Below are 25,533 nucleotides of genomic sequence, written 5' to 3'. Positions count from 1 at the left end.
TATTCTGTATTTGCAGGAAGGACTGAGAATGCTTGTTTCGAGAGATCTAGATTGCACTAATACTGTGTACATCCAGTTTTCATTTAAATTCATTGCAAAAGGTAAGATCACTGTTGATTTCCTATTACTTCTCTAGCTTTATTCATACATAGTAGCATCATGGAAAAGAATACGGGTTTACATTTTCAGCTTCAGTGTACATGATCACTGGTTTATGGTAGATAATCCAGGAACTTGTTTGAGATTGTACATCATCCCTACCTTGCTACCAGCCTACGTGGTCATCTGTGCCGTTCCTGAGAAAAACATAAACCGGTAATATAAAAACCAGCACAGCTAGTAAAGTCTTTGAGCAGAAAAGAAACAAAATAACTCAACATTTTTTGAGAGATTTTGCAGTATGTTGGGGAAAAATTGATTTATCAGTTTTTTAAGTCATAAAATTTTGTCTATAGTAGATCACTTAGGGAACTGATAAGGAACTACCAGGTTTTTCATTTTCAAGCTTCAGTCCACTGCATTAAAAGGTCTTACCATCTGACTTCCTTGTAGGTATCTTAGAGATGACTAAAACTTCGTAATTCTGTTCAATTGTATATGAAGAATAGTCAGACCTGCCAAGCCAAGTTTATACATTGGTATTACATTGGTAATAAGCTTGAGACAGTTTTTCTAATACAAGTATATTCAAGCCAATGATTCAGTCCTACCCTACTCCAAGCCCCTGCCATCCCTGGCTTTGCAAAATAATTTTATCCAAGTCAGGAGTAACATGGTGGAGAACAACTACCCTGGCTGAGGGCTTTCAGTTGTTTTTCCCAGTATTGCTTGTAGAACTGGCACTTCCAAGCTGAACTCTCAACATGCAAAAACTCCTCTCCCTTTGATGGAAGATGGAAGATGTTCATAGCTTCTGGGACTGGACCCTAACTGACTCACCATTTGCCAAAGGACAGCATGAAAAGAGTTTTGAACTGCCTCTTTCTTCCTAAGTAAATTTCTTAGCCAAATCACTGTATGGGCAAGTAAAAATGTAGCTCTTTCTGAATTAAGTTTGATTCACTTGAATAGACATTTAATCATATATATTTGGCTATTTATTACTATTAAGTACTTTATCGAAAAGAGATAAACCAATAACAGCCAAAACCATAACATAACATGCCCCAAAATAATGATGTGCCAAATACTTCTGTTTTAAAAGCAAAATCTTTCTGAAAACTTCTTTTACAAGACTCTGACTTGGAAATATTTCTACATATGATCCTTGCCAAAATATTTAAAAATACAATGAGTAAAAATATCATCCTGAAAGGGAGGAATAGCTGAAGGCTCAAGGCTGGATTTTGACACTTGACCCACAAGAGGTAAAGCAATGAAACTCCATGAGAAATCTTTTCTCATTAAATCCATATGGCTTGCTAGGCTTAGGCCTGGATCCAGGACTTAGTCCCAACAAACTCCCTAATGTTGAATGCAAATTAATATAGCTGGGCGTATCTCTCAACTGTAAGAGTTAACAGCATGTGTTGTTTAGTGTTGATCACCACAGGTAAGGCAAAATCAGCTCCTGTCTCCTTCCTGCTCTGTTCTACACATGGCCATTGAAGAGAGACTTTGCACTGAAGTAGAGTAGAGCAGGAGTGTGCACATCAGTCATTTTGGCTTCAGCAAATTTGGTTAATTTAAGAACAGAACATGGGAGAAACTTGCACAGTAATGCAGTGAGGCAGGGATGAAAAACCTGTTCCTTAGTCCTTTTCTGCTGCTAGTTCCTGTCCTTGGACTGAGTTTTTGGGGATGTGCCATCACTGTGCCACACTATGAAGGGAGTGGATAGTGTAAATTTGTCCAAGTGAGAACTCAGCTTGGAGATACTGTCGCTCAGATGTTGATGTTCTTGGTCAGCAAGTCAGGCGTGGGCCAAATAGACACTGAGGACTGAGCTTGTGCAGGATAACCACACCAAGTGCAAATGCTGGGCTTTAATCAGCATATGTTAATAGCAAGGGCTGTAAAGAGTCTTTATTGACTCTAGAAAGCTTTAAGTAAAAAAGGAAGAACTGGTAGTCAGAAAATGCAAATTTTACTCTCACTTCCACCACTGATTTTTAGGCCTGCTTAAAGCACAGAATATTGCTGCTGTTGTTGTTAAAACATGCTAATAAAGATCCTCAGTGCTTTCCATCAATTATATGATTTCTGGGCATGAATATGCTCATATCAGTGCCTGCAGTCAGAGCCATGGACTATAAATTTGTGAGGATAAGGGCTGTGTCTTTATCTGTGGGTGCTACAGATGGTGATAATGTCTGGTACCTGGGAAAAACAAGCAAATAAATATTGAACTACTGAAAAATGTCTGTGGTAGAAGGAGCTGGTTTGTTCTAATCTAGAATATTATAATAGTGAGATAGCTTCTAATCTAAGTAATTAACTGTGACCATACATATAATGAACAGCAATGTAAATTTAGCCCCTAATTCATTAGCATTTTGCAGACAGGCAAGCAAGGGAAAGTGCAGGAAGATGTATGTGTACAATCCACCTATAACATCTCAATAGATTAAGTTGTTGATAAAGGAAGCCCATGATCTGTAATAGATGTCACAGTAACCTAACTGCATTTACACTTGAAGAAGTATTTTTGAGCTAGTGCTTTTAAAAACTGGATTATAATGAACATAAATGCATGTCCTCTGCTCCAGGCACGCCCGAGAGGTCTCATTCCATCCTGCTGCAATATTCTGTCAACGGTGGCATCACTTGGCACCTGATAGATGAATTTTACTTCACACAGACTACAGACGTCCTCTTTATTAACGTTCCTCTGCCCTATGCAGCCCAAAGCAATGCAACACGGTTCAGGCTTTGGCAACCTTACAACAACGGTAAGGAAGAGACACCCACGGGACTCCAGGTCCACACTTGCACAGCTCAGCATCTGTAGGAGGGTAGATTTTTAAACTCAACAATAATAGAGACTCTTAAATCATGTTTTCTTATAATTTAACTCCTTCAATTAAAATTATCACAGAATCATGTTTACTGTTCTTATAAAGCTGCTGTATGCTTTAAAGTGAAAGTACCTTAACCTGATACTCCTTGACTGTGTGCAGAAGGCTATTTGGTCCGGGGGGGATGGGGAGGTCAAGCAACACAGATAAAGTTAACTTCACTCAGGTTCTTATTATTTTTAATGGACCTGATTCTCATTTACACTGAGGGCCCATTAGAATGTTCCAATTATACAAAAACATCCCAAGTGCAAATGGGAGCTGGGCCTACCTTGCTCGGAATTAACTAGGCATTAAAAACCCATTTAGACAGAGTATGTAGTGAGCAGTTAATCTTTTGATTAAATTGTAAAGGACTGTAGAAAACCACAAGAGGAATGCAGCTCATTCTTCCTGATTGTAGGAGATGTGCCAGCTGAAGAAAGCTCTCCTCTGCTATCAGTTACTCTGAGCACATCTCTTAGCAGAAGCTGACATTAAGGGCTCTAAAGAATTCCAGCAATCGTTTAGACACAGTAATACAGCAACAATTTATTCCATGCAGGCAAATGCCTAGCACATCTCTAACAAAAAAAGCAAACTTAAATCTGGTCCTAAGAATCCAGTCCCGCTTCATTCTTCTGGTGGGTTCTGCCTAAAACTAAGCTTTTCTTGCACACATTATCCTTAAGTACAAATCTTATTTAAAAGAAGCCTTTTAACTTTCTCTGATCAACACAAAGGCTTTTAGATAGATAAAAAAAAAAACAAACAACAAAACAAAACAAAAAAAAAAAACAGTTGCACAAAAGATCTGGCAATCTAATCCTTCCTGTCCAGTTTGAAAGCACTAATTTTACAACATATTTGAATTTATAATCCATTGGAGAGAAGTCAATCAGAATTTCCTTCTCTGTCAAAGAGCCCTTGCCAGGCAAACACAAGCTGCTGAGTCCAAGGGAAAAGGTGCAGAATGAAATCAGCCTTTCAGGCTGCTCGGGCTCTACAGCAACCGCTCATTTAGATGATTCTTAATCAAAAGGAAGATACTGACGCTAGTGTAGTATAATAGTGGTATTAGGTCTTAACAGGAATGTTCCCCTTTTCTTTGTAGGCAAAAAAGAAGAAATCTGGATTATTGATGACTTAATTATAGATGGAAATAACTTAAAGAATCCCATGATCCTTTTGGATACATTTGACTTCGGTCCCAAAGAGGACAACTGGTTTTTCTACCCTGGAGGAAACATTGGGCTTTATTGCCCATATTCATCTAAAGGAGCTCCGTAAGCACCTCTCAGCAATAAATTAGAAAGAACTGTGGAATAAACTGAGTCTAAAGTGTTCCTTTCCTTTTTTCACAGGGAAGAAGATTCAGCTATGGTATTTGTTTCAAATGAAGTTGGAGAGCACTCCATTACAACAAGGGACCTGAGTGTAAATGAAAACACTATAATCCAGTTTGAGGTACTTGTCCTCAGAAAGTTATTTTGCCTTTTGCTTAGAGACTTCTCTTCTTCCAGATTATGCTCTTTGGTGTATTTGCCCAGCTGTTATGATTACCAAGTGCAGAAGCCTGTCTAATTTCTCCTGTAATTGCTTTGATATTACTTTCCCTCATGTGTGTATATCATGACACTTTTAACACAGATAAGGGAAATTTCTGCCTCAAACTCTTCTAATTTTATGCCGAAGTTACTACTTTGTCCATGCCTGTATACTTGCACTGATAGCATTAAAGTCCATGACCTGGGAGTTGGAGAGTCACCACTGGCAGAGAAGATGATGAGCAAAATATAATGAGGGTCCAGATTGCCACTTCACAGCCTGCTCAGGATAAGTGTGCAGCACTTCCATAAGGTGACCCGGTGGAGAGCTACAACTTCATCCGTGACACTAGAAATTAATTTTTCCTACCTGCTGGCTTAACTGCACTGTTGTACTTTCTCAGAGAGCCAAGGCTCTGCTTTCCTTTTGCTTCTGCCCATGCTTTCATAGACACTCTAGAAGAAGCTGTTTTTTGGCCATGATAGCCTGAATTCATCCCATCTTAGTGAGTTATCCAAAGCTCATGAATAAAGAGCATGGTTTTTTGGTTTTCATATAGTCAATGGAAACAGGTACTGCAATGACAACACGTAGTCTAAACTAAACTATGTTTCTGGTTTATCCTAAAATCTAAATAGTGCACTGGCTAGGGCAGATACTGATGGGAGTAACCATTTAACCTAGTATGTATTAGTTTAGAGGGGTTATTATATTGTCATTAAGAAATCATAAAATAATCTTTCATGTAAATTGCCATGTTACATTTACCAGGCTACTTTTAAGAAAGATGTAGTGTTAAACAGCAAATTATACTAGTTTATAAACAGTTAATAAAATGATACTAAAGGTTTTCCAAGAAAAGTAGGTTTAGCTGTGTACTCATGCATGCTTCAGTTTGTCATGCAACTAATTCATAAATTATTGAATGCAAACCATTTCCTGTTTTAAAATATAGATTATAGCCTGTAGAACAAAAATGTTTGAGGTCACTTTAAGGTATTCATAAGTCATCAGAGCATTAACCTCATAAAATCTACATGCTTACTTCCATATGTGGTAAGAACATTGTTTTCAGCTCACGTTTTTGAGGATATTAGTATAAATGAAGAAGTTATGCATAATGCAGTAGAGTTTCTCCCAAAAGTTATAACCAATATTGGGTCAAGCACCTCTCTAAGATTCCAGATGAGTAGATAACCCTTCTAGTCGTATGTAGGTTGATGGGACTCATGTGCACTGAAGAGTGATGAAGGAAATTCAATGTCAGATACATTTTCAACATTCCTGCACAGTTCTAAGTATTATTGGGTTTTAGAAATAAAGAGATTTTCATTACAGAGCAGCATGTTATAAAGAAACTTACTTTCTGCTACAAAGATATGTAAAAACCTCAAAATGTTCCATAGTTTTAGTACAGGCTTTGTATTTCATTGGCAATGGGTTTTTATTTTTTATATGGTAAGTATAATACATCTTATTTTATATGACAGAGTCATCCTGTAAGGGAACTAATTCTTCCTTTATTTATTTTATTTCTTTTATTATGAGCAATTTGAAACTAAAAGAACATGTTAATATCAGTGTGAAAGAAAAGCAGACTACTTTGCACTAGGGGCATGCAGAAGATATGTCTTAAGATGTCTTATATTCTGTACAAAGCATCATTTTATATTTTTTTTCCAATAGTAGAACTGTGTTCGTGTAAGTTTTCTGCCTTTTCTACTGTTCTCTAAATCAAGAATCTTGTAAGAATACCCAGAGAAGTTTGACGCTACGAAAATATATTTTGGTGTGATATTGAATCTAAATCCAGTCCAGCTATGATACTTTTAACACTGTCTCCTAGGGCTTTGCTCCTATATATAAACAAAAGGGTAGTGAGTATGAAAGCTGAAGAACACATTGGAGTGATATAGCATACCCCCTGTGGCACAAGCTTTTTCATTTTTTTGGAAGTGTAACACAAGAAGGACCATAGTGCAGCTCAGCAATTTAACAAAAGGTTTATATTTGCACATTTTGTTTTAATATTTCTGGGTTTGAAAATGCACATTTTTTTGGTGCTGTCATTAATTAAGTACCTGCCAGAGGACTGCAAAAGCTGATGCATTTGCTCCAGCAACGTTACCAGCTCTCCTTTGGGATTTTGTCTAATTATCTTTACAGTTTTCTCTTAATAGAATTAGTTGGGGATTTCATATTACATTAATTTTATGATAAGCTAGAGTGCAATATGCCTATGGATAGGTAGGGCAATGTGCAAGAGTTCATGTTCACATGCATGTCTTGAGTGCATCATCCCAGTTGTTAAATGAGTTCCCAGATCCCTGTTTTCCTGGGCTAAATATATACCTTACCAAATGGGAGAGGCGAAGAGACAAAAGAGTGATCAGGAGTTCCACAACTTGCCCTCTGTTATCTTCTGTATTTCATGTCTTGGCCTCCAGATCAATATCGGCTGCACCACTGATAGTTCCTCTGCTGACCCAGTAAAGCTCGAGTTCTCACGAGATCTGGGGGCGACGTGGCACCTGCTGCTCCCCTTGTGCTACAGCAGCAGCAGCCACCTCAGCTCCCTCTGCTCCACCGAGCATCACCCAAGCAGCACTTACTACGCAGGCACCACCCAGGGCTGGAGAAGGGAGGTCATTCACTTTGGAAAACTGCACCTCTGTGGGTAAGTGTCCAGCTCCTATTCCTGCCAAGCTGCTTGTTGTTTGTTTTCATTTGTATTTTCCATCCAAAACGTTCTCCCAGCGGTGTGTAAGAATTGTTGCACTAGAGCAGATCAGATGATCAGTTTTTCTCCAGTTTTTGTCCTGAATGTTAGTTAGTGTTCAGAAAATTCCCCAAAATACATTATGCCTAATGCTAATGTAGAATAACAACAGATGATTTCCTATTTATCCGGATATCTAATTGGTGACATCTTTATGGAAGTGGGTTGCGTGGTAAAATTAATGCAAAACTGACTGTCCTTATAGTGTTTTGAATGTTCTTTACTGCAGTGAATTAGCCATGTGAATTTATCAAAGATATTATTGCATAAAATTTGAAATTAATTAGAAAATGCAGAAAAATGTGAGCTAGCATAAACTTGATTTTACTTCATTGTAAGGAAATGGACTGATGTAAATACTTGAGATCTCTTGTAGCTATAAAATTCTGTCATTCTATGAAATTAACTGCTGCAGTCACTCAGAAACTTAAAGTTTGTGGGACAAGCCAGGTTGGGTGATAACAGATACGCAGCATAGAAAAACAACATATGCTAGCAGGCATAACATTACGTAACTTTTCAAAGTATAAAACAGTGCTGGTTACTGTTTTCAGAGAAATCTGTCTTCTAGCATCAACTTAGTTTATGTAAAAGATCACATCATTAAGGATTAAACTGTAGCATGTATGAATGAAAACGAGCTATGCAACTATGAGACTTTATGAGTCTATGCAACCATGAGACTAAGTATTTATGAAACTACTGAATGCAGTGGGTCTTCCACTAAATAAACGGCCCTGTATGTGCCTTTGAAAGTATGAATAAACCTATGTAAGAGATGAGAACCAAATTTGGAAAACATGGATGTTTAATTTAAGAAAACATTTAAATTTTAAATTTGCATTTTGTGGTTTATGACTGTTACCTTTTCAAGTGTGGAATAGGTAACTACCTCTTGCAGCAGCTCATTTGTCCTTCTGCTTTTGCCCAAAAGAATTATTTGACTCTTTACCCAACTACCAATGCATCCTTCCAAATGAAAATTTTGACTGTGCAGACTCCTAACTCATTTAAACCTTCCAGGTATTTTGATTTAGTTCTCTGTTCCTGAGTGTTTCTAGCGCATTTGCCTGCCTGCCTTCCTGTTCCTTCCCCAACGCAAAGGCCAGAAGCCAGTTGCTGACAGCCAGCCAAACCCAACAGCACAGAGCAGCTTCCATGGAGAGTTCGGTGCCACGAAATTCTAGGGCCAGAGGGCTGAAGGGGGATTTTCTTCACTAGAATCCCCTGGAATAACAAGAAAGAAACTCCAAACCTGACTCCTTGTGTAATTCATGCACAAAGTGTCAAGTGATTATATTTAAATGAAGATGAAGACATTTTCAGTTATTTCCACTGTGTATGTTAGTTTGGAAATTAATATACGTTCTCAGCAGACAGCTGTAACTAAGAATTAGTATTCTAATTGTGTCCTGAAGGAAAAGTCTGTGGCCTGTTGAGCCAGTGAAGAAACCCAACCCCCTTCAGGAAGACCAGTATTTCGCTCTGCTTCAGACACGAGTCATGGTTCACCCTCACCAGGAGGGAGTCTGAGAGAAGGAGCTGACATGCCTCAGGGGTGGCACAATTCCAGCTTGTGTGGCAGAGTTCTCTGAAGAGGAGCTTACAACACCTCCAGCCTCACACTTGTGTCCTTTACCTCAGGGTGCATTAAAATCAATGTTTTTGACTTCCAGCAGGACTCTGGCTCTCGGGTATCTTTCTGGAAACTCTCAGTAGTGTCCCCACCCATCAGCTATCCTTTGTCACCTGAATCCCCTCATAAAAACTCTTTTTTAGCAAATCAAGACAAAAAAACTCATCAGCTACCCGTGCTATTGATTCTCCTGCTGCATTTAGTTATCTCTAACAAGACACATTAAACATGCAAGGCAATTAAGTGCTTTTCCCTTCTCACTCTTCTGATTTCCTTCCTCCTTTAAAACATTTTCTCAATTGGGAATAAAATTAGTCTCTCAAGTGTTTTTCCCTCTCTCAATTTGTTTTCTCTTCTTCCCCAGTCAGTTGCTCTTTATATGCAGCATTGATGCTAGTAGCACTTAGGAGGTGAATTAAAAATGACAGGACAGCACCCAAAGGAGAATATAGTTTAAATTAACAACTTGCAATATCAGTCTGGTTTAAGATTAAGCCACCGAAAGCAAGCCAGTGACATGGCAGGTCATGTTTTCTTTCCATGTAACTGAGGATGAGATCCTAGCACCCCAGCTTCACAGGTGGACTCCCTGGGGGGAGAGTGGCAGCATGAAGTAGGGTTTCACTCTCCGGGAAGGAGTGAAAGTGGCCTGGTCTGACCCAGACACTGTAAGCCAAAGTAGAAGGAAATCCATCAGACCACAGCCATTCATCCTCCCCATGACGATGGAGAGAAGAGCGGTTAGATTTCAAATCCCATTTTCAAGTCCGTCATTCAGTTTTGGTATTATAAGTAATGAATAATGTTATTTTTATTTCTGTCAGTACTTGGGTTGAATGTCAACATAAAGATGCATGAGGTACTGAAGGAATTAGAGCAGTCAGTTTCTAGAATTATGCTATTTATCAAGCCAGTTCCAACAGAAAGAATACTGTATATATTGCATAGTATTTTGTATATCTACAGAATACAAAAAAGATGGAATTATTATTTCAATTAAATACATTTTATGCCTTTTTCAGGTTGGCAAGGTTTAGATGGTACCAAGGATTTTACCCTGCTGGATCCCAGCCAGTGACTTGGGCCATTGACAATGTGTACATTGGCCCACAGTGCGAGGAGATGTGCAACGGGCACGGCAGCTGTATCAATGGCACAAAGTGCATCTGTGACCCTGGGTACTCTGGGCCAACCTGCAAAATAAGTACCAAGAACTCTGACTTCCTTAAGGATGATTTTGAAGGTATCTCTTTTTTTTTGCAGGGGTCCGAGTTCTGCCTGTCTGTCTTAGTGAAACCCTGGGCTCAAGGGATAAAACAGCAAAGTCTTCCTCACCTCTGCATGCTTCTGAATGTAATTTATGCTGGAGGGGGATTCCCGTGAACCAAGTAATTTAGATGTCATTCTCAGGCATGGTTTGTGAATGTTCAATGGCTATCAGTTGTCTAGTTTGGAGTGTCTGATTATTTGTGAAGATGTTCATGCTGGAATACAAAATCTTCACAGAAATAGAATTTCCTGAAACTTTATATGTAGAAAATAATTTTAGAAGAAAATGATGGTTTGATGGTAGTTTGACTTTAACACAGACAGAATGCATGCAAGTGAGGCAAACAACAGCGGGCTTTAATGTTGTGCCGTTTCTCACTACAAGGGAAGCCTAAGTGGCCTTAATACAGCAAACATGGTTTCAGGGCAGACCCTGTGTCTCAGCGGTGAGGGCCACCACTCGGCAGGCACAGCTTGGGGTCTCCAAGCGAGCAATGGCAGGAGGGAACTCAAAGCCTCATGCAGGCCTGGGCACACACAGCAGTCACCTACACAACTCTAAAACCACCTTGAGGTTTCCCCCAGTAGCAAGCATGGCAAGAAGAGCCCGTTTTGAGTAAAGCAGCACCTGTGAACCAAACTCATTCCTTCATACGTGCTGCTGTTCACTTTGAATTTTGCAAGCCTTTGCTTGCCCGCTACCACATGATACCCAAAGGTTCTTTATAGCCCTGAGTACTTTCTCATTATTTTAAGAAAAATGTAGAAAAGTGGCAAATCTTGTGAATAACTAGAGAGTAAGATCGCAGATTTCATACTTCTGAGGGTTTTTTGTTTATTTTGTCTTGATTCACGGCAGTTTTCTAGAATGCTTGCATTGGAAACATCAAATATTTCTTCACTCTGCATGTGATGTTTAATTTAGCTCTCTTCCCCTGGAAACAGTATTCTTGCAGTAGGAGCACTTTGGACTAAATCATAAATATGTGTTCACTGTGTATTCAGGTCAGCTGGAGTCAGACAGATTCCTGCTTGTGAGTGGTGGAAAGCCATCAAGGAAATGTGGCATCATGTCTGGAGGAAACAACCTTTTCTTTAACGAAGAAGGCTTACGTATGTTGATGACTCGAGACCTAGATTTGTCACAAGCCAGGTAACACAATTTCAAAGTTCTTTCAGAATTTCGCTATAGAAATAACATACTGAAAAATAATATATATGCAACACTTCTGTGGTAAAGGCAAGCTGTGGTCCTTACGGTAGTGAATATTCCATTTTAACCATTGTTACCATTTTAAATTAAATTTAATTTGAACTTTAATGGATCACTTAAATTTTTGTGGGTTTTTTTTACCTTAATAAGAACTCCAGGATCTGGTGCCACACCTTCAGTAGTTTATGCAAGTTTTTATTTTTTAAATGCATAACATGAGAAATCGATTGCGTGTCACACGCTCTGCTTGTCTTACAGTTTGGTGTATTATGAGCTATTGCTGAAACAGGAGTATCTGCTGCCAAGGAGTAACTTTTACATTCATCATCTCATAATTCTTTCATTTTTGAAGCTTACTTTCTTCGTATTGTGCACATAATTCACTGAGAATTTCCTATTCAAGCTGTCACCAGCTACAGTGAGCACAGCAACTGAAAAACAAATATTTTTAAGTGTATTTAGAGATTATGTTGTGTCATTACAGCCCACAGAGGAGGTATTTGATAAGTGAGACATGCTAAGCAAGCCACATTAAAAAAACATACACTAAAATTTAAACCACATCCTAATTGTGTGCATGCTAACAAATAGGCATTGTTTTCTAATTATTTCCATATTTTAGCTTATATCCTTACCTTACTACTTCGGAAAGATGGCATTTTGTCTGAGACTTTTTTCTACTGATCTCTTGTAACCACCCTACTTCTCTCTAATGTTCTTTGGGGAACACTCTAACAGGTGCTTTATTTCTTTTTGACTTGTCTTCATTAGCATTGAAGCTTTAAATAATCATTTAATTGCAGAACCTCATGGTCAATAAAGATGCCTAATTTCTAACCATTATATTTTTTAGATCAGCAGTTAGCTAACCCTCAGTGGGGTGCAATATTAAAGATCCCTGTATTGAATTTGTAAGATTCCTTACAGCAAACTTTTTTCAGAACTTGGTAAATACAAACAGAAATACTCTGCACTGATTTTATTTCCTAGACCATTCTGAAATTAAAAGATTGTTTAACAAAAGAAACAAAAGATCTTGTAAGTTGCTCCATTACACTAAATGACATGTTTTCCTTATTACTCGTGTTCAAAGAGCCATCATTTATCTCCTCTTCGTGACAGTCTGTAGCTGGATTTGCATATATTGACCTCAAGGTGTTAACATGGAGATAAATGACTTCTGTCTTAGTAAAAGGAAAACAAAACAGCACGTTTAATTTCTTGTATATGCTGATGAAAAATAACAGTTATCAACAAATAACTGTATGTTGTCTTCTGAACAGCAAGGCAGACTGCAGCGGCATTGCTGGGGGCTGCTCTTTAGCAACCTGAAGTAATTGCAGTGGGGTTTTCTTAATTTTCAGGCTGACTCTATCAGCCACCTGCAAAGCACAACAGATCTGGCTGTGACACAGATGTACCAAATTCTGCACAGGACGTGGGAAGAGGTTTCAGTTTATGCCAGGAATGAGGAGAAGCAGCACTTCTAATAAATATCTTTAAGGGTACTTAGACTCAGTAGTCACATCAAAACTTCCCCTTTTCTTACGAGGAGATGTCTTGAAGTACGCAGGTGGGCAGTGGTGTCTATCAGTGCTGCAGGCCACGCTCAGCACCTGGGGATTGAAATGAAGTGGACTTTGCAATCCATTATCCATTGCCATCACATTTATATTTTAAAGAATGTAACACAGGGGACAGTATGTCACCATCATGGTGATACCAGTAGCTGAAACTGTACAGCATGAAATATCAGTGGGGACAGAATATTTGAGGTGTCATAACTAACCAAATCCCTTTCAATTCTGAATTACTAGAATATCCACACATTTTAGTGTTACTAGACCTACAAGAAAACTTTGCTTTTCCATTTCAAAATAGGCAGAGCCTTTGCAAAATATCTGTGAGATTAGAAGAGAGATATTTAAAATTACTTTTTTATCTGCTAGACATCGTTACCTATTTTTGAGTGGGTTATTATGATATTAGTAAAAATTCAGATAAAAGAACAGCAATCCACAGAGACCAGATTCAACAGAGACAAGGTCACCTGGGTTTATTTCCTTTGAATTATGTGGTGAATGTCAGAGTAAATCTGAGGAGGCACAAAGACTTGCCAGTAGTGAATCCAATCCATTACAGTTGATACGTTGATCCATGAGGGTCCCCAGTGCTCCTTTACAGCACAAGCAATAAGTTATGTCTGGGACATGGAGGTGGATATAATCTATAGCGAAAGAAGTTATATATATAGTAGGAAGAGAAACCGTGAGTCACAGAGAGGACTAGAATTAATTGACTTGCAGGTCTGGTGTTTTATTGAAGCTTTGTCTGCCCAGCACCTCTGCAGCCTCCGCTCCCAGTGGATCTACCTGCATATCAAACCAGAGCAAGACTTTTGAAACAGAACTTCTTCTGCACCATTTCATTTAACCGTGATCCAGGCAGCACTAATGCAATAATAATTAGAACAGATACAACACTCTAAAGCTGTGTGAAAGCTGTGCAAACATGAATTAATACTTGTAATATCGCAGCAAGTCTGATAGGTAAATATCATTACAGCAGCGGTTCCCTCTACTCCAAGCGCATAGTAGAGCTATTTAAGAGCATCGGCTAACCAGAAGAATTTCACAGTTTGATACAAGTCTATTGTGCTGCTTTGGAGAAGCCAATTAAATAGGGGATGAAAGTGCTGGTTTCCCTGGGTGGCTTGGGCTGGCTTCAGGGGAACCAGCACATTTAAGCGGTGTGATTTAGACAAATTTCCCAGGCTGACTAAATGGACCAAATGATCCCTGAAAGTGAAACGTGCTTTGTTCTCCTGTCCGGATTTTCTCTAGTTTATGCCAACGGGAAACCAAGATGCTTATTTTGAATTCAAGCATTTCAGCAAATTCATAGCAAATTATGATCTACTTAGGGTACCATTGCTTTTCTGTCACTAATATCTGTACTCATGGGCTACAGGGATAAAAAATTTCACCCAGGATTATGTTTCTGATATTTGCAACACCATCTGCTATGCAGACAAAAGCTCAAAACATAAATGACTGGCTTTGTTCAGCCTCTTCTGCCTGGCAAACGACCACACAGGCAAAATGAATTTTTGTCACCCCACCTGTCTGTCTACTTATATTATGGAGGCTTTGAAAAGGAAATCATAAGACCTCCCTAAAGCTGACTCCTATAGCAAGAAACCACAGGGCTAGTCAATAGACAAACTCAAAGTCTTTCTAGTTGGTTGTGTAGGATGTTGCAGAAAAGAAATCTTCCCAGTAATTGCTCCCCCTGTTAGATTTGTGCAGTTCTTCATGAGACTGGGATGCGGCAAGGGGGTGCCAGACCCCAGGAGCCAGCCTGTGCTGCTGCAGTACTCGCTCAATGGGGGCCTCACATGGAACCTTCTCCAGGAGTTCCTCTTCAGTAACTCCAGCAATGTGGGACGATACATTGCCCTGGAAATTCCCTTGAAGGCTCGCTCCAGCTCCACTCAGCTTCGCTGGTGGCAACCATCCGAGAATGGACATTTCTACAGTCCCTGGGTAATCGACCAGGTAAGGAATCCTGTGGACTGTTTGTTGATAATACAGCTGTAGACTGTTTTCAGTCTTAATGTTTCCCTTTTGTTGGCATACGTCATTTCAGCAGGTCAAGCAAAAATGCTTTGTATAAAGATATTCCAGAATTATAATAATTAGCAAAATAATAGATTTTATCTTAAAAATATTTTGAATTTAAAAATTAAAATAAAAATAAACAATTACTCTTTGCTAAGCTTGTGTTTTTAACACACAGTTTCCATGCAGGGTACTGAACGCCCATTTTGGAGCTAGGAAAGTCCTTCGTACATGAGTAGAGCCTCAGGTTCACACTGCAGAAGCCCTTACCATGCAACATGCAAGTCTGAGTTTTAAACTTTAAAATCCTTCATTTAAACTCTGTCCAAATATGTAACTGGCTTAGTAGAATGTAATAGAAAAAAAATGCTGAAAAATGTCAGTCTATAATCAGTCTTCTAATTTTGAAAACAAAGTTGTTTCCTATTTGAGAATTGCTTCTATAAAGATTATTATGTTTCTTTTTATTACTTGGTATAAACCTCAAGAAACCTCACTAAAGTGATTGCTCTCTAAGTAGTATTATTGGGCTGTCCAAGTTAAACTTGCTTAAACATATGAATGATTTTTTAAAGGAGTTAGTTCAGGTCCTTAGGAGGAATCCAGAAACTGAACTCCTAGCCACATTTAATGATGTGGTTACAAAATTTTACTTCCCATCCCTCCATTTAAAAATGAAAAAGCCCTCATTCTTTCATTCCTATAACTTCATTGAATTTGGTTAATTTTAGTTCAGAACAATCAAAACCCAAATTCAGATAGCAAATGAAAATTAATTCTACCTTGCTTGCTGTTGAGTGGTAAAATGCTGACATCTTACAGTCAATGGCAAAAGAGACTTTTTGCCCAATTCTATCAGCCCATGCAATCTCGTAGGAGTGCACCAGATTACAGCAGAGCTGAGCAGTCAGTAGGAAAAATGACAGTGTAATAACTTTGCTCATACCAACATTTATTTTTGTGAGCAGTTTTAATTCACCCAGGATGGAGTTCACTTCCCTGAACTTCAGCTTTGTATAGCTGAACGGATCTCTTTAGGACTCCTTTGTAGGAAAAAGATATTCCCCTTCCTCATAATCTAAACTCTTTACAAACTAAATTTGTGTATTTTGGGCCAGCAGACTATATATGCGTCAATCAGTAAATCTCTTCCTCCTCCAGGATGCTATGTCACATGTATGTTTGTGAAGACTTCTAGACATTTTTTCTTTTCAATAACAATTTCCTTTCCTAATGTTTCAGATTCTTATTGGAGGAAACATCTCTGGCAATACAGTATTAGAAGATGATTTCACCACACTGGATAGCAGAAAGTGGCTGCTCCATCCTGGTGGAACAAAGATGCCAGTCTGTGGCTCTACTGGGGATGCTCTAGTGTTCATTGAGAAAGCCAGCACCCGCTACGTTGTCACCACTGACATCGTTGTCAATGAAGACTCTTTCTTGCAAATAGATTTTGCAGCATCCTGCTCTGTCACAGACTCCTGTTATGGTAATGACCTCTTAGTAATTCCTGCCCTTCCTCTTCCTCTCCTGTACAGCACACTACACTTGTTCTCTGGTTCTATTTTTCATCATAACGAGAACTGAGAAACAAAAGATAGTTGCATGTTTATGTTAGGAATTGTAGTATCAGCTTTTTTATTCTAGGTGTCTGAAGCATAAGGTAAACTAAAGTATATTATTCCCTCCGAGCACTTAAGTTAACAGTTCAATTCATTTGAGAAAAAAACTAACAGCTTCTTACTCAAATCCATTTAGCAGTTTATGGTATCCACAGCTTGGGGTTATCTTATGCTTCTAATAATAAGCAGCTGGGTGTTCCCAGCATATATTTCTTGCTTTGTGGTCTTGCATTTTCAGTGAAGTCTCAGTTCAGATCTCACTTGCACCAGTATAATTAAGAGATGATTTATATCAGCATACATCTGACACCAGCTAAGTCAGCATCAACTGCAAAAATTTGTATTGTCCACATGAAATAATAAACATGTGTATATATATATGTGTATGTAGGAATGTATGCATAGATACATGCACATATATGTGTATATATACACAATGATGCAATTTTTAATTACCTAACTTCTTTTTTTCCATATGATGTGTATTCAGTGCAGAGCATGCTTGTGTATGTATACGTACACACATACACATATAAATAAAAACATGCTCTACACTCAATACATATCACATGGAAATTGAGAATTGGTGCATTATGTGAATTCTAAGATGTACAAGAAACAAGTCTTCCTAGCTTTTGAATGCTTGATTGTACATCTTAAATTACATTATATTAGCATAGGGTTTTGGGGTATAGATTTTTTTTATGAGTAGAATATAATATGTTGCAGCATGTAGCATGAGTTAATTCACCAGGTTGTGACTATTCCTCTAGAATTCTGCACAAAAACTGGAAAAAGACTTTACATGAAGTCCCAGGGGTGGCTTCTCTGATTTTGCTGTTCTAAAGTCAATGGAAGTAACATATTTTACTCAAATGCTTAACAAATTTTAATTTTTTTATTTTATTTTATTAAAAAGACTGTGGCATCCTAAGATCACCTCTGCTAAGTTTAAAAGTGTTTTGGCAGTTTAGCTGTATACTGGCAAAGAAGCAGTTCCTTCTTTTTTTGTTTCTTTGTCCACTACATGTACCATTATCTTAACTTAGTATTAAATTAGGCAGGACACTACCTAATCATGCTTCCAGTCATGATGAGCAAAGCATTTCATTTTGGTGATGGAGATCTAACACTAAAAACTCACTTACCCTTGTTTGTATCCACTTGCCCTTGTATTTCTATGGCACTGTCTTCTGTGCTTAGACATCGAGTAGGACTGATTGGGTGATTAAGGGTCATTCTCTGTGCATGAGGATAGAAGAAATGGGTCTGTAGTAATTAAAAAAGATCACAGATTTATCACTCCTGTCACTGCAAACATGCTCCATGTTTTACACAGCCAGAATGCCTGGCAGCTGGAACATATACTTTGAGTTACAGTTCTGTGCCTGTTATTATTTACTTTTTAATGGCTGCATAAAAGTTTAACTTGAATTATTTAGTAAGCTTGACTAACCTTTATTTTTCATAATAAAAGTTTATAAGCCATAAGCATCAAAACAATGAAATTGCTGATTTTTTGCCTAGAAATGAATACATTACTTCAATGTGGCTAGACCGTGTTTGAATGAAAACAAGCTCAATGACTAACAAACTCAATTTAAAATTGTTTATGATGGATAAATACATGTGCTGGTCTGGAGGGGTTGGAAGGGTGACTTAATCATCCTGTGACAGAGCCAAAAGTTTGAATGTAAGTGTTGCTCTGGCTAACACAGTGATCTGAATCTCATCCTTCAGCCTGAAAAACAAAAACAGGTGCTGGTCATGATGCTGCCACATCACTTTCTTGCACACTGCAACCACAGGCCTGACTTAATCCTGGAGACTTAAAGACTTTATCTTTGCACTTGTGGTCCCTTGAGTAAGGTGATGGATGCAGAGGTGTATTGCAATCTTCTCCTAAGCTATATGTGCCCAGCAACATGTAAAGGTTGGGTAGCTTTGTGCTTCTGTCGCAAGAGTTTGAAAAGTTTTGAGTGGTTATTTTGTCAGCATAAACCTGTGACTAACGCTCTCTGGAGTTACCAGTTTATTGCAGGCCTATGGATGTAAGGCTCTAAATTAAGTAACTAACCATCTTTCCACCATTAGCTATTGAACTGGAATATTCAGTGGACCTTGGTCTGACCTGGCACCCCATTTTGAGAGACTGTCTTCCCACTAACGTGGAATGCAACAAGTACCATCTCCAGAGGATTCTCATTTCGGACACTTTCAACAAGTGGACCCGGGTTACTCTGCCTCTGCCTCCGTATACTAGGTATCTCCCTCTGGTTTTCTGTAGAATAAATCTAAATGTGTAACTGTGTCTTAAGGCATCATATGTTATAGCGTTAAAATAATTGTACCTTGCCATTTTTGTTTGGTCCATATATATAGCAACAAATAAATATAAGTAAATGAAGCCCCATTCTGCTTTGCATAAAAAATTGCAAAGCTCCTATGTGCATTTACTTTTCTTAGCTATTTAAAGATAGGAAATTCTTGTTCTGTCTTGTCCTGGGGAGGGACAGAGGGAACTTTTTCAAGAATCTCATGTTATCCTCAGTCTCACTGAATTCTGGTTGTTTTAGCGTCTAATTGGACTGGCTGAATCCCTGCTGCACCCTGTGCTTGCTGTTGTTGACTATGAGCTGTCGATTTAAATGTAGCACTTTTCAGGCTTCTTGTTTTTCTGTGCATTCTTTGTGTCTTTTGTGTCTCTCTCACCTTTGATGTTCTCATCATTGTTTTACTCATGCCCCATTTTCACCTCTTCTTCCTTTTCCTATGTTCTTTTGTCTTTGAGGGAAGAAAAATTGTGGGATTGGTTGGGAGGGTGCAGTGAAAGGAGCTGTTGGGACTGACAGGGCTATTGGGAGTGCTGCCATACTGTTCCCTACGATGCTCTGAAAACTCCTGGATTTTTATTTTGTTTGTCAAAAAGATCCATCTAGGGACAACTGGGTAGTTCAACCTTCCAGTTTGCATCCTTCTTGATGTGCTTGTTTTGCAGGAATAGCTGTGACTGTTCCCCGCGCAGTCATACCTGATGAAGCTGGCGTAGAGCTAGCCCAAAGTAAAGCCCTGCAAACACAGGTAGCATGGACATCAGGCTCTCTGCACAACCTGGCTCCACAGCTTTGCTCCTGTTGCTGAACCCAACCTCCTCACATACGCATAGGCTGAACTAACTGCGGGCACAGAAGTACCACAGCACCAGCAGAGCCTATGCCTGTTTAAGAAAGGTTGTTGTGAAAGATGCCAGCTAATGCCCATACGAGTTTGGAAATCGAGACCTTTATCTTTTAGCAATTGTACTGAGAGCGCTTATACACTTGCCACACATTTGGAAACTAGTAGTGGAAAAGTCCATGTTCTGTTACTGATCATGTAAGGCACCTAGATTCTTCCCTATCTTCAGTGCAGTGCTTCACGTCAAGTAACAGTATTTTTTTCGGACTTGTTCCCAGCATCGTTCTCCTCTTCTTCCTCTTTTGTACTGCTTCACTACACACTGTCTGCAAATTCCATTACCCCAACACTTCTTGTATAAAGTCTGTAAACCTGTGTTCAGGGGGGGCTTTCTGAGGCTAAATAGGATAAATCAGGACTGGAGCTGATGTTTCAGACCAATTGAATTTGGACCTGAAAGGTACCTACCACCCAAGATAAATTTAGGTTTATAAATAACTTTGATTTTAAGACTGAAAAGTTTTTTGAGCAGAATACAACAAAAGAAGTCTGATGTCCTACAGAGGCAAAGTTCGCTTTTGTGTCCAATCCAATAACTATATTTGTTGGCTCAGGTAATAAGAGTTCCCAAAGCTATTAAGATAGGAATTGCATGAGAGAGGTGCAGCTAATAGGCCTTTTAGTCTAGATGCAATATAATTTTTATGCTGCTTTATTTTCAAGCTGTGTAACAGCAGGTGTGTGTCTCTAATTGTTTGTGCCTGTGTGTTTTGGGGATATGCAGGCTACATAGTCAATAGCTTGGCCTATTGCACAGCACCCATCCCTACGTAGCCTTTTAGGGCTTGTGTAGCCCAGGGTGCTATCTAACCTCTGGCCTGTGGAAGGCAACGAACACTCAGTTTTGATCAGACTCAGAGCTGATTTTAAAATGCAAATGCAAATGCAAAGCTTCTCTGGGGAGCATCAGCTCCATAAATTGTTAGTGAAGCACTAAACCTAAAGCAAGCAGTGTAAGATATAGGGCTTGTCTTTATTCCTAAAGGACCTCCTCACAATTTATGCATTTCTTTTAAAAATGCTATTTGGTGAGCAGCTAGACAGCACAGTAGTAGATTTCTCTTTGGATAAACTTGTTATTCATTCACCTCACGTAACATGTTTATAAAGAAATAATTCATAGGATAACACTGACCTTACCATAAAAGGTCTATATTTACACTGAATAAATTTGGGGGATTTTGCTGTTTATTTGTTTTGGTGTTTACAATAATTGTAATTTCGCTTTGAGTTTCAAAAGAAAACCGACTGCACAAAGTTCAATGCTGCCATCTAGTGCTGTACAGCAAAACATGGACTAGCTTGAATTTAAAATGGTATTTTTGATAAGGTACAGAAATTCATCTACTCACAGCTATTGGAATATAGGTGTCCACTGCTGCGTGACCTGAATAGCTATTAGGTATCCCCTGACTGTTTCATCTAGGTTTTTGTCCTCTATCTTGGGAGCTGAGACACTTAATTCACATATAACTACATCAAAGCAAGGTGTTAGAATAGGGAGCTAAGCCCTCTTTAATGAAAAAAACGAAAATGATTTACTGGAAGGAGCCAGGATCATGCCAAAGACTATTTTTTAACATTTCCAGCCTAGCCCTGGATGGAGGGGAGGGAGGAAACTGCAAAACCAGGGTCATGCTGCACATACGCATGCTCTCATCTGTCCCCTGTAGGTTTATAAATGGCAGCAGCCAACTCACTCCTTAGAGTTGCTCTTACTTAAGTGTAGTTGGGAGAATTCATAGAGAAAAAGTTGGGTTAGTTTGTTGACTTGGACAGAAGCAATAGCACTCAGGCTCAGGGTGAAACTTGGAGGATTTGGGTGATTCTGGTTTGATCCAGCTCCCAGCTGTCCCTCAAGTTTGGATTTGTGCTTGTACGTGGTTATGACTGGTCTGAGCTTCCCTTTGGGCATATCACCTTCTTCCTACCCTCTTCTCCACTGCACCAACCACAGCCCACTGCCTTTGCTCTCACTGGTGAGCGCTTTCCCACCTCTCACGCTCTCAGCATGCTACCAAGCACCCATGCTTTGTCCTGCTCTCCAAATGTGGGCACCCTGCTCTTGGCTTTTCAGAGACCTTGTCGTTATGAAGAATCAGCTCTGGGTTGTGCTGGTATCAAATGAATCTTCCAGGAGCAGTCTAGCCTTAAGACTGGCATTTCTTTTCAGTCAAAATAAAGATTAGCTTAGCTAGAATTATTACCTTTCTGTTTTTCTTTCTCTCCCAAAGGTCTCAAGCCACCCGTTTCCGCTGGCACCAGCCTGCTCCTTTCGATAAGCAGCAAACATGGGCAATCGATAACGTCTACATTGGGGATGGCTGCATAGACATGTGCAGCGGCCATGGGAAGTGCACACAAGACAACTGTGTGTAAGTGCCATTTGTGCCCTGTCCTGCCCGATGCTGTAGCGTTTTTCTCCTCCTCTGTCATTTCAATGAACTTGCAGGAAAGGCTTTGATACAATTATTAAAAGGAAGGTGGATCTTGCTGTTAAAGCAGGGCACTGGGGCTACTTGGGAACAGAAATAACAAGAGGAAGGGGTAAGTGTGGGGGTTAGCTTTGCCAGACCTCTGCCTGTTTGTATGTCAAATGTGTGGGCCGTGCTGCCAGTCCTTTCCTCAGCGGCAGTGTATCACCTCTGCTGCTGCCTATGCTGTATCTTGGCTCCCCTCCCACTAGGTAGTGAGCAAGGACCCCTTGAGTTTGCATACCCTTTTAGGAACGCACAGCCCTGGAGCTTCCCAGAAGATGTCACCCTTATTCCCAAGGGGTTTCACGCCATGTCCCCCTGCCCTAATCCTGGCCCTGGGTGCAGAAGACCCGGGCTGGAGGTAAGACACGTCCACTAAGCAGAATACACACCAGTTCTTCGCAAGGCCAGATTTTGCCTTGGGGCTGGTGTTGGCTTGATGGCCTAATGCAGTGCCTCTGCTCCATGGTAGGGTTTGCCAGTGGAGCAAACCGGCTTGATCCTCAGACTGTTTAACAGCCCACACAGAGCCCTGCAAAGCTAACAAACAACAACCAGTTCCCCCCAGATTTATCTGTCTGGCAACAGAGAAATACCTTCCAGATGGATGTATTGCTTTTTTCCAGCCACAAATGGCAACAGAAATGGGAGAATTGTTGTACAATTGTGCTGTGACTGTGTTTGCTAGAAATACATTCCGCTGCAGAATAGACATATTATTGTGTTGTCCTCTATCCTGACAGCACTGAAGTACCAAGGCTTAATCTCCCTGGTGAAATCTGCATAGTAGCAGAACACATTTCCATGCTGTTATCCAATCTTTGACACATTATAAGAAGGTTTTTCAGAGAAAAAAAAAAGGGGGACTATATAATGAAATAACAGGAAAGTACCCATCCACTAACAGTTTAAAGAAACTTAAAATCTAACATGAGCAGGACATTCTCAGGCTTTGCACATTCTCTTAGGTTTATCTCTCCAAGTACAATGTATTTGACTGATTTTCCTCTGTGCCGGAGTGTAGTCTGTATTAGCAGCTAGAATGATACATAATACTAGCCTTCCTAAAGGCATTTTTTTCATGTTAACTACAAAAAGTGGCAGATGTTTGAAACCCCCATACACCAGTTGTGTGCTAGCAAATGATGCAGACAGCCTCTACGCGGAATGAGATGGCACCTTAATGTGGAATAACACAGCACTGATTAAACCTCTGTGCAGAGCTTTTGCCAGCTGAATTTTGCATTTGCTTTCCTCTGCAGCTGCGATGAGCACTGGGGTGGGCTGTACTGTGACGAGCCAGAGACCCCCCTTCCGACACAACTGAAAGATAACTTCAACCGCTCGCCGTCTAACCAGAACTGGCTGACAGTGAATGGGGGCAAACTGAGCACGGTCTGCGGCGCCGTAGCCTCTGGGATGGCTCTTCACTTCAGCGGGGTGTGTGTTCAGCACAGGGGCCAGCTGGCTCCATTCGACAGTATAAATGGGACTGATTTAAAAAGTTAAATAAATAGGAAGGTGTTAAAAAATATCAGCATAACATATTAAACACATAACATACAAAAAAACCCTTATATTCTTTTCCCAGCTTAAGGTCAAAGTCAGACAGGTCCTACAGACTAGGGCCAGCCAGAAACACTCCAGGAAAGCAGATACCATGTTCTTGCTGCAGCCAGGAAAATGAGATATAGCATGTGTGCCGCCTCAGAAGAGCTGTGGAGGGGCCTTTGGAGGTGGAGCTGAGAGACTAAAGCACAGTCCAAATATGTAGACACTCAATTCCACTCACTCGTAATAGGCTCCTGATAGCATTTAGAACTTCCAGAGACAAGACTTTGGTGCAGCTTCTAATCAGACCACAGAGGTAAATTAATAACTAAGTATTTGCATGTGTATAACTTGCATTGGTCATTGAAAATACATCCCTGTGTAGCCTCATTCTTCAGATACTTCATTGTCGGGGTTTTTTTCCCAGAAAAGTAAGCTGAGTAAGCTCAGAGTAAAATTTCCTGGTTTAGCTGCATACATAGGTATTTAACCCAGACTGCTGCTGAACTACAGTTTGCTTACAGATAACCTTGTGATTATAAAAATGACAGAATAGTATTTTATAAACATGCAAAACATATCCTTGTAGATCACCTCCATGCAAATATATTACTAGGTTCAAACTGATGCAAGTTTTCAAAATAAACTGACAGAAGTATTACATTTCCACTTCCTTCCAGTAGGACCAAGTAGGTACCACTAACTAATAGACTAAGCAACATGAAATATGTAAGGGATTATGGAAAACCAAATTATTAAAACTGCTGTGCCATTTGATGCTTTGCATAAATTGAGTCATTAGCACATAATCAGTGATTCATTAATTCTGCCTGGAAAACCTTGTATTTTACACCAGAGGCATGGATTTTTATAACTCTTGTATTCAGAAGAAAGGTGAATACCGTTCTTGATACTGAATGTTGTAAAGCTGTAGGTACAAGTAGCAACATGTATGAATACACAACAGGAATTTTTAAATTGCAACGCAACTGAAATTATGTCCTCAGGGAAGAACATTTATTGTTCTGTTGTAGCTTTACCTTTTTTATAATTAGTATAATTTTGTACAATTTTGAAAGTTCTACAATGTGAAGTTAAATTAACAGTGACTGCATAGTCTAATACTTTGTTGTGTTTGTAAGTTTTGCCAGCCAACGTATTTTTTCATCACTTTTAAGGGCTGCAGCCGTATGTTAGTTACAGTGGATTTGAACCTCACCAGTGCAGAATTCATCCAGTTTTATTTCATGTATGGATGTCTGATAACTCCTAATAACCGCAACCAAGGAGTGCTGCTGGAGTATTCTGTGAATGGTGGAATCACCTGGAGCCTCTTAATGGAAATTTTCTATGATCAATTCAGCAAGCCTGGGTTTGTAGATACCTTCTTCTGGCTATAACATTTCCTGTACTAAAGTAAGGTGGTCTTAAATGTTTCTTAAGAACCTGTGGGACATATTACTGCTGTCGTTTGGATGTCATATCTTTTAAGAGTTTAGCCTGCCCAGTCCTGCGAGCGTTTATGAATGGCCTTAGCACATGTGCTTAAGCATCATCAGCATTTGTGCAGCTGCTAGGCCAG

The 25,533-nt window shown here is 39.5% G+C and overlaps 1 protein-coding gene across 2 annotated transcripts in view; it reads left to right on the top strand.

Moving 5' to 3' along the window:
- Window positions 1-25,533, top strand: part of RELN (reelin) — a 321,986-nt gene that overhangs the window by 270,998 nt on the left and 25,455 nt on the right. For both annotated transcript variants that reach the window (XM_080391905.1, XM_080391904.1), the window contains 13 exons: window positions 17-101; window positions 2,709-2,891; window positions 4,111-4,282; window positions 4,361-4,463; window positions 6,992-7,221; window positions 9,982-10,202; window positions 11,234-11,381; window positions 14,740-14,998; window positions 16,304-16,553; window positions 18,781-18,949; window positions 22,158-22,298; window positions 23,663-23,840; window positions 25,130-25,323. In XM_080391905.1, coding sequence (XP_080248031.1) covers window positions 17-101; window positions 2,709-2,891; window positions 4,111-4,282; window positions 4,361-4,463; window positions 6,992-7,221; window positions 9,982-10,202; window positions 11,234-11,381; window positions 14,740-14,998; window positions 16,304-16,553; window positions 18,781-18,949; window positions 22,158-22,298; window positions 23,663-23,840; window positions 25,130-25,323 — 2,333 coding nt within the window. The remainder of the gene's footprint in view (window positions 1-16; window positions 102-2,708; window positions 2,892-4,110; window positions 4,283-4,360; window positions 4,464-6,991; window positions 7,222-9,981; window positions 10,203-11,233; window positions 11,382-14,739; window positions 14,999-16,303; window positions 16,554-18,780; window positions 18,950-22,157; window positions 22,299-23,662; window positions 23,841-25,129; window positions 25,324-25,533) is intronic.

This window comes from Falco punctatus (assembly GCF_963210335.1).
Source record: "Falco punctatus genome assembly, chromosome: 6".
Lineage (NCBI taxonomy): Eukaryota > Metazoa > Chordata > Aves > Falconiformes > Falconidae > Falco > Falco punctatus.
Note: the sequence above shows the minus strand (reverse complement) of the source record. Positions and strands in the feature narration are given on the sequence as shown.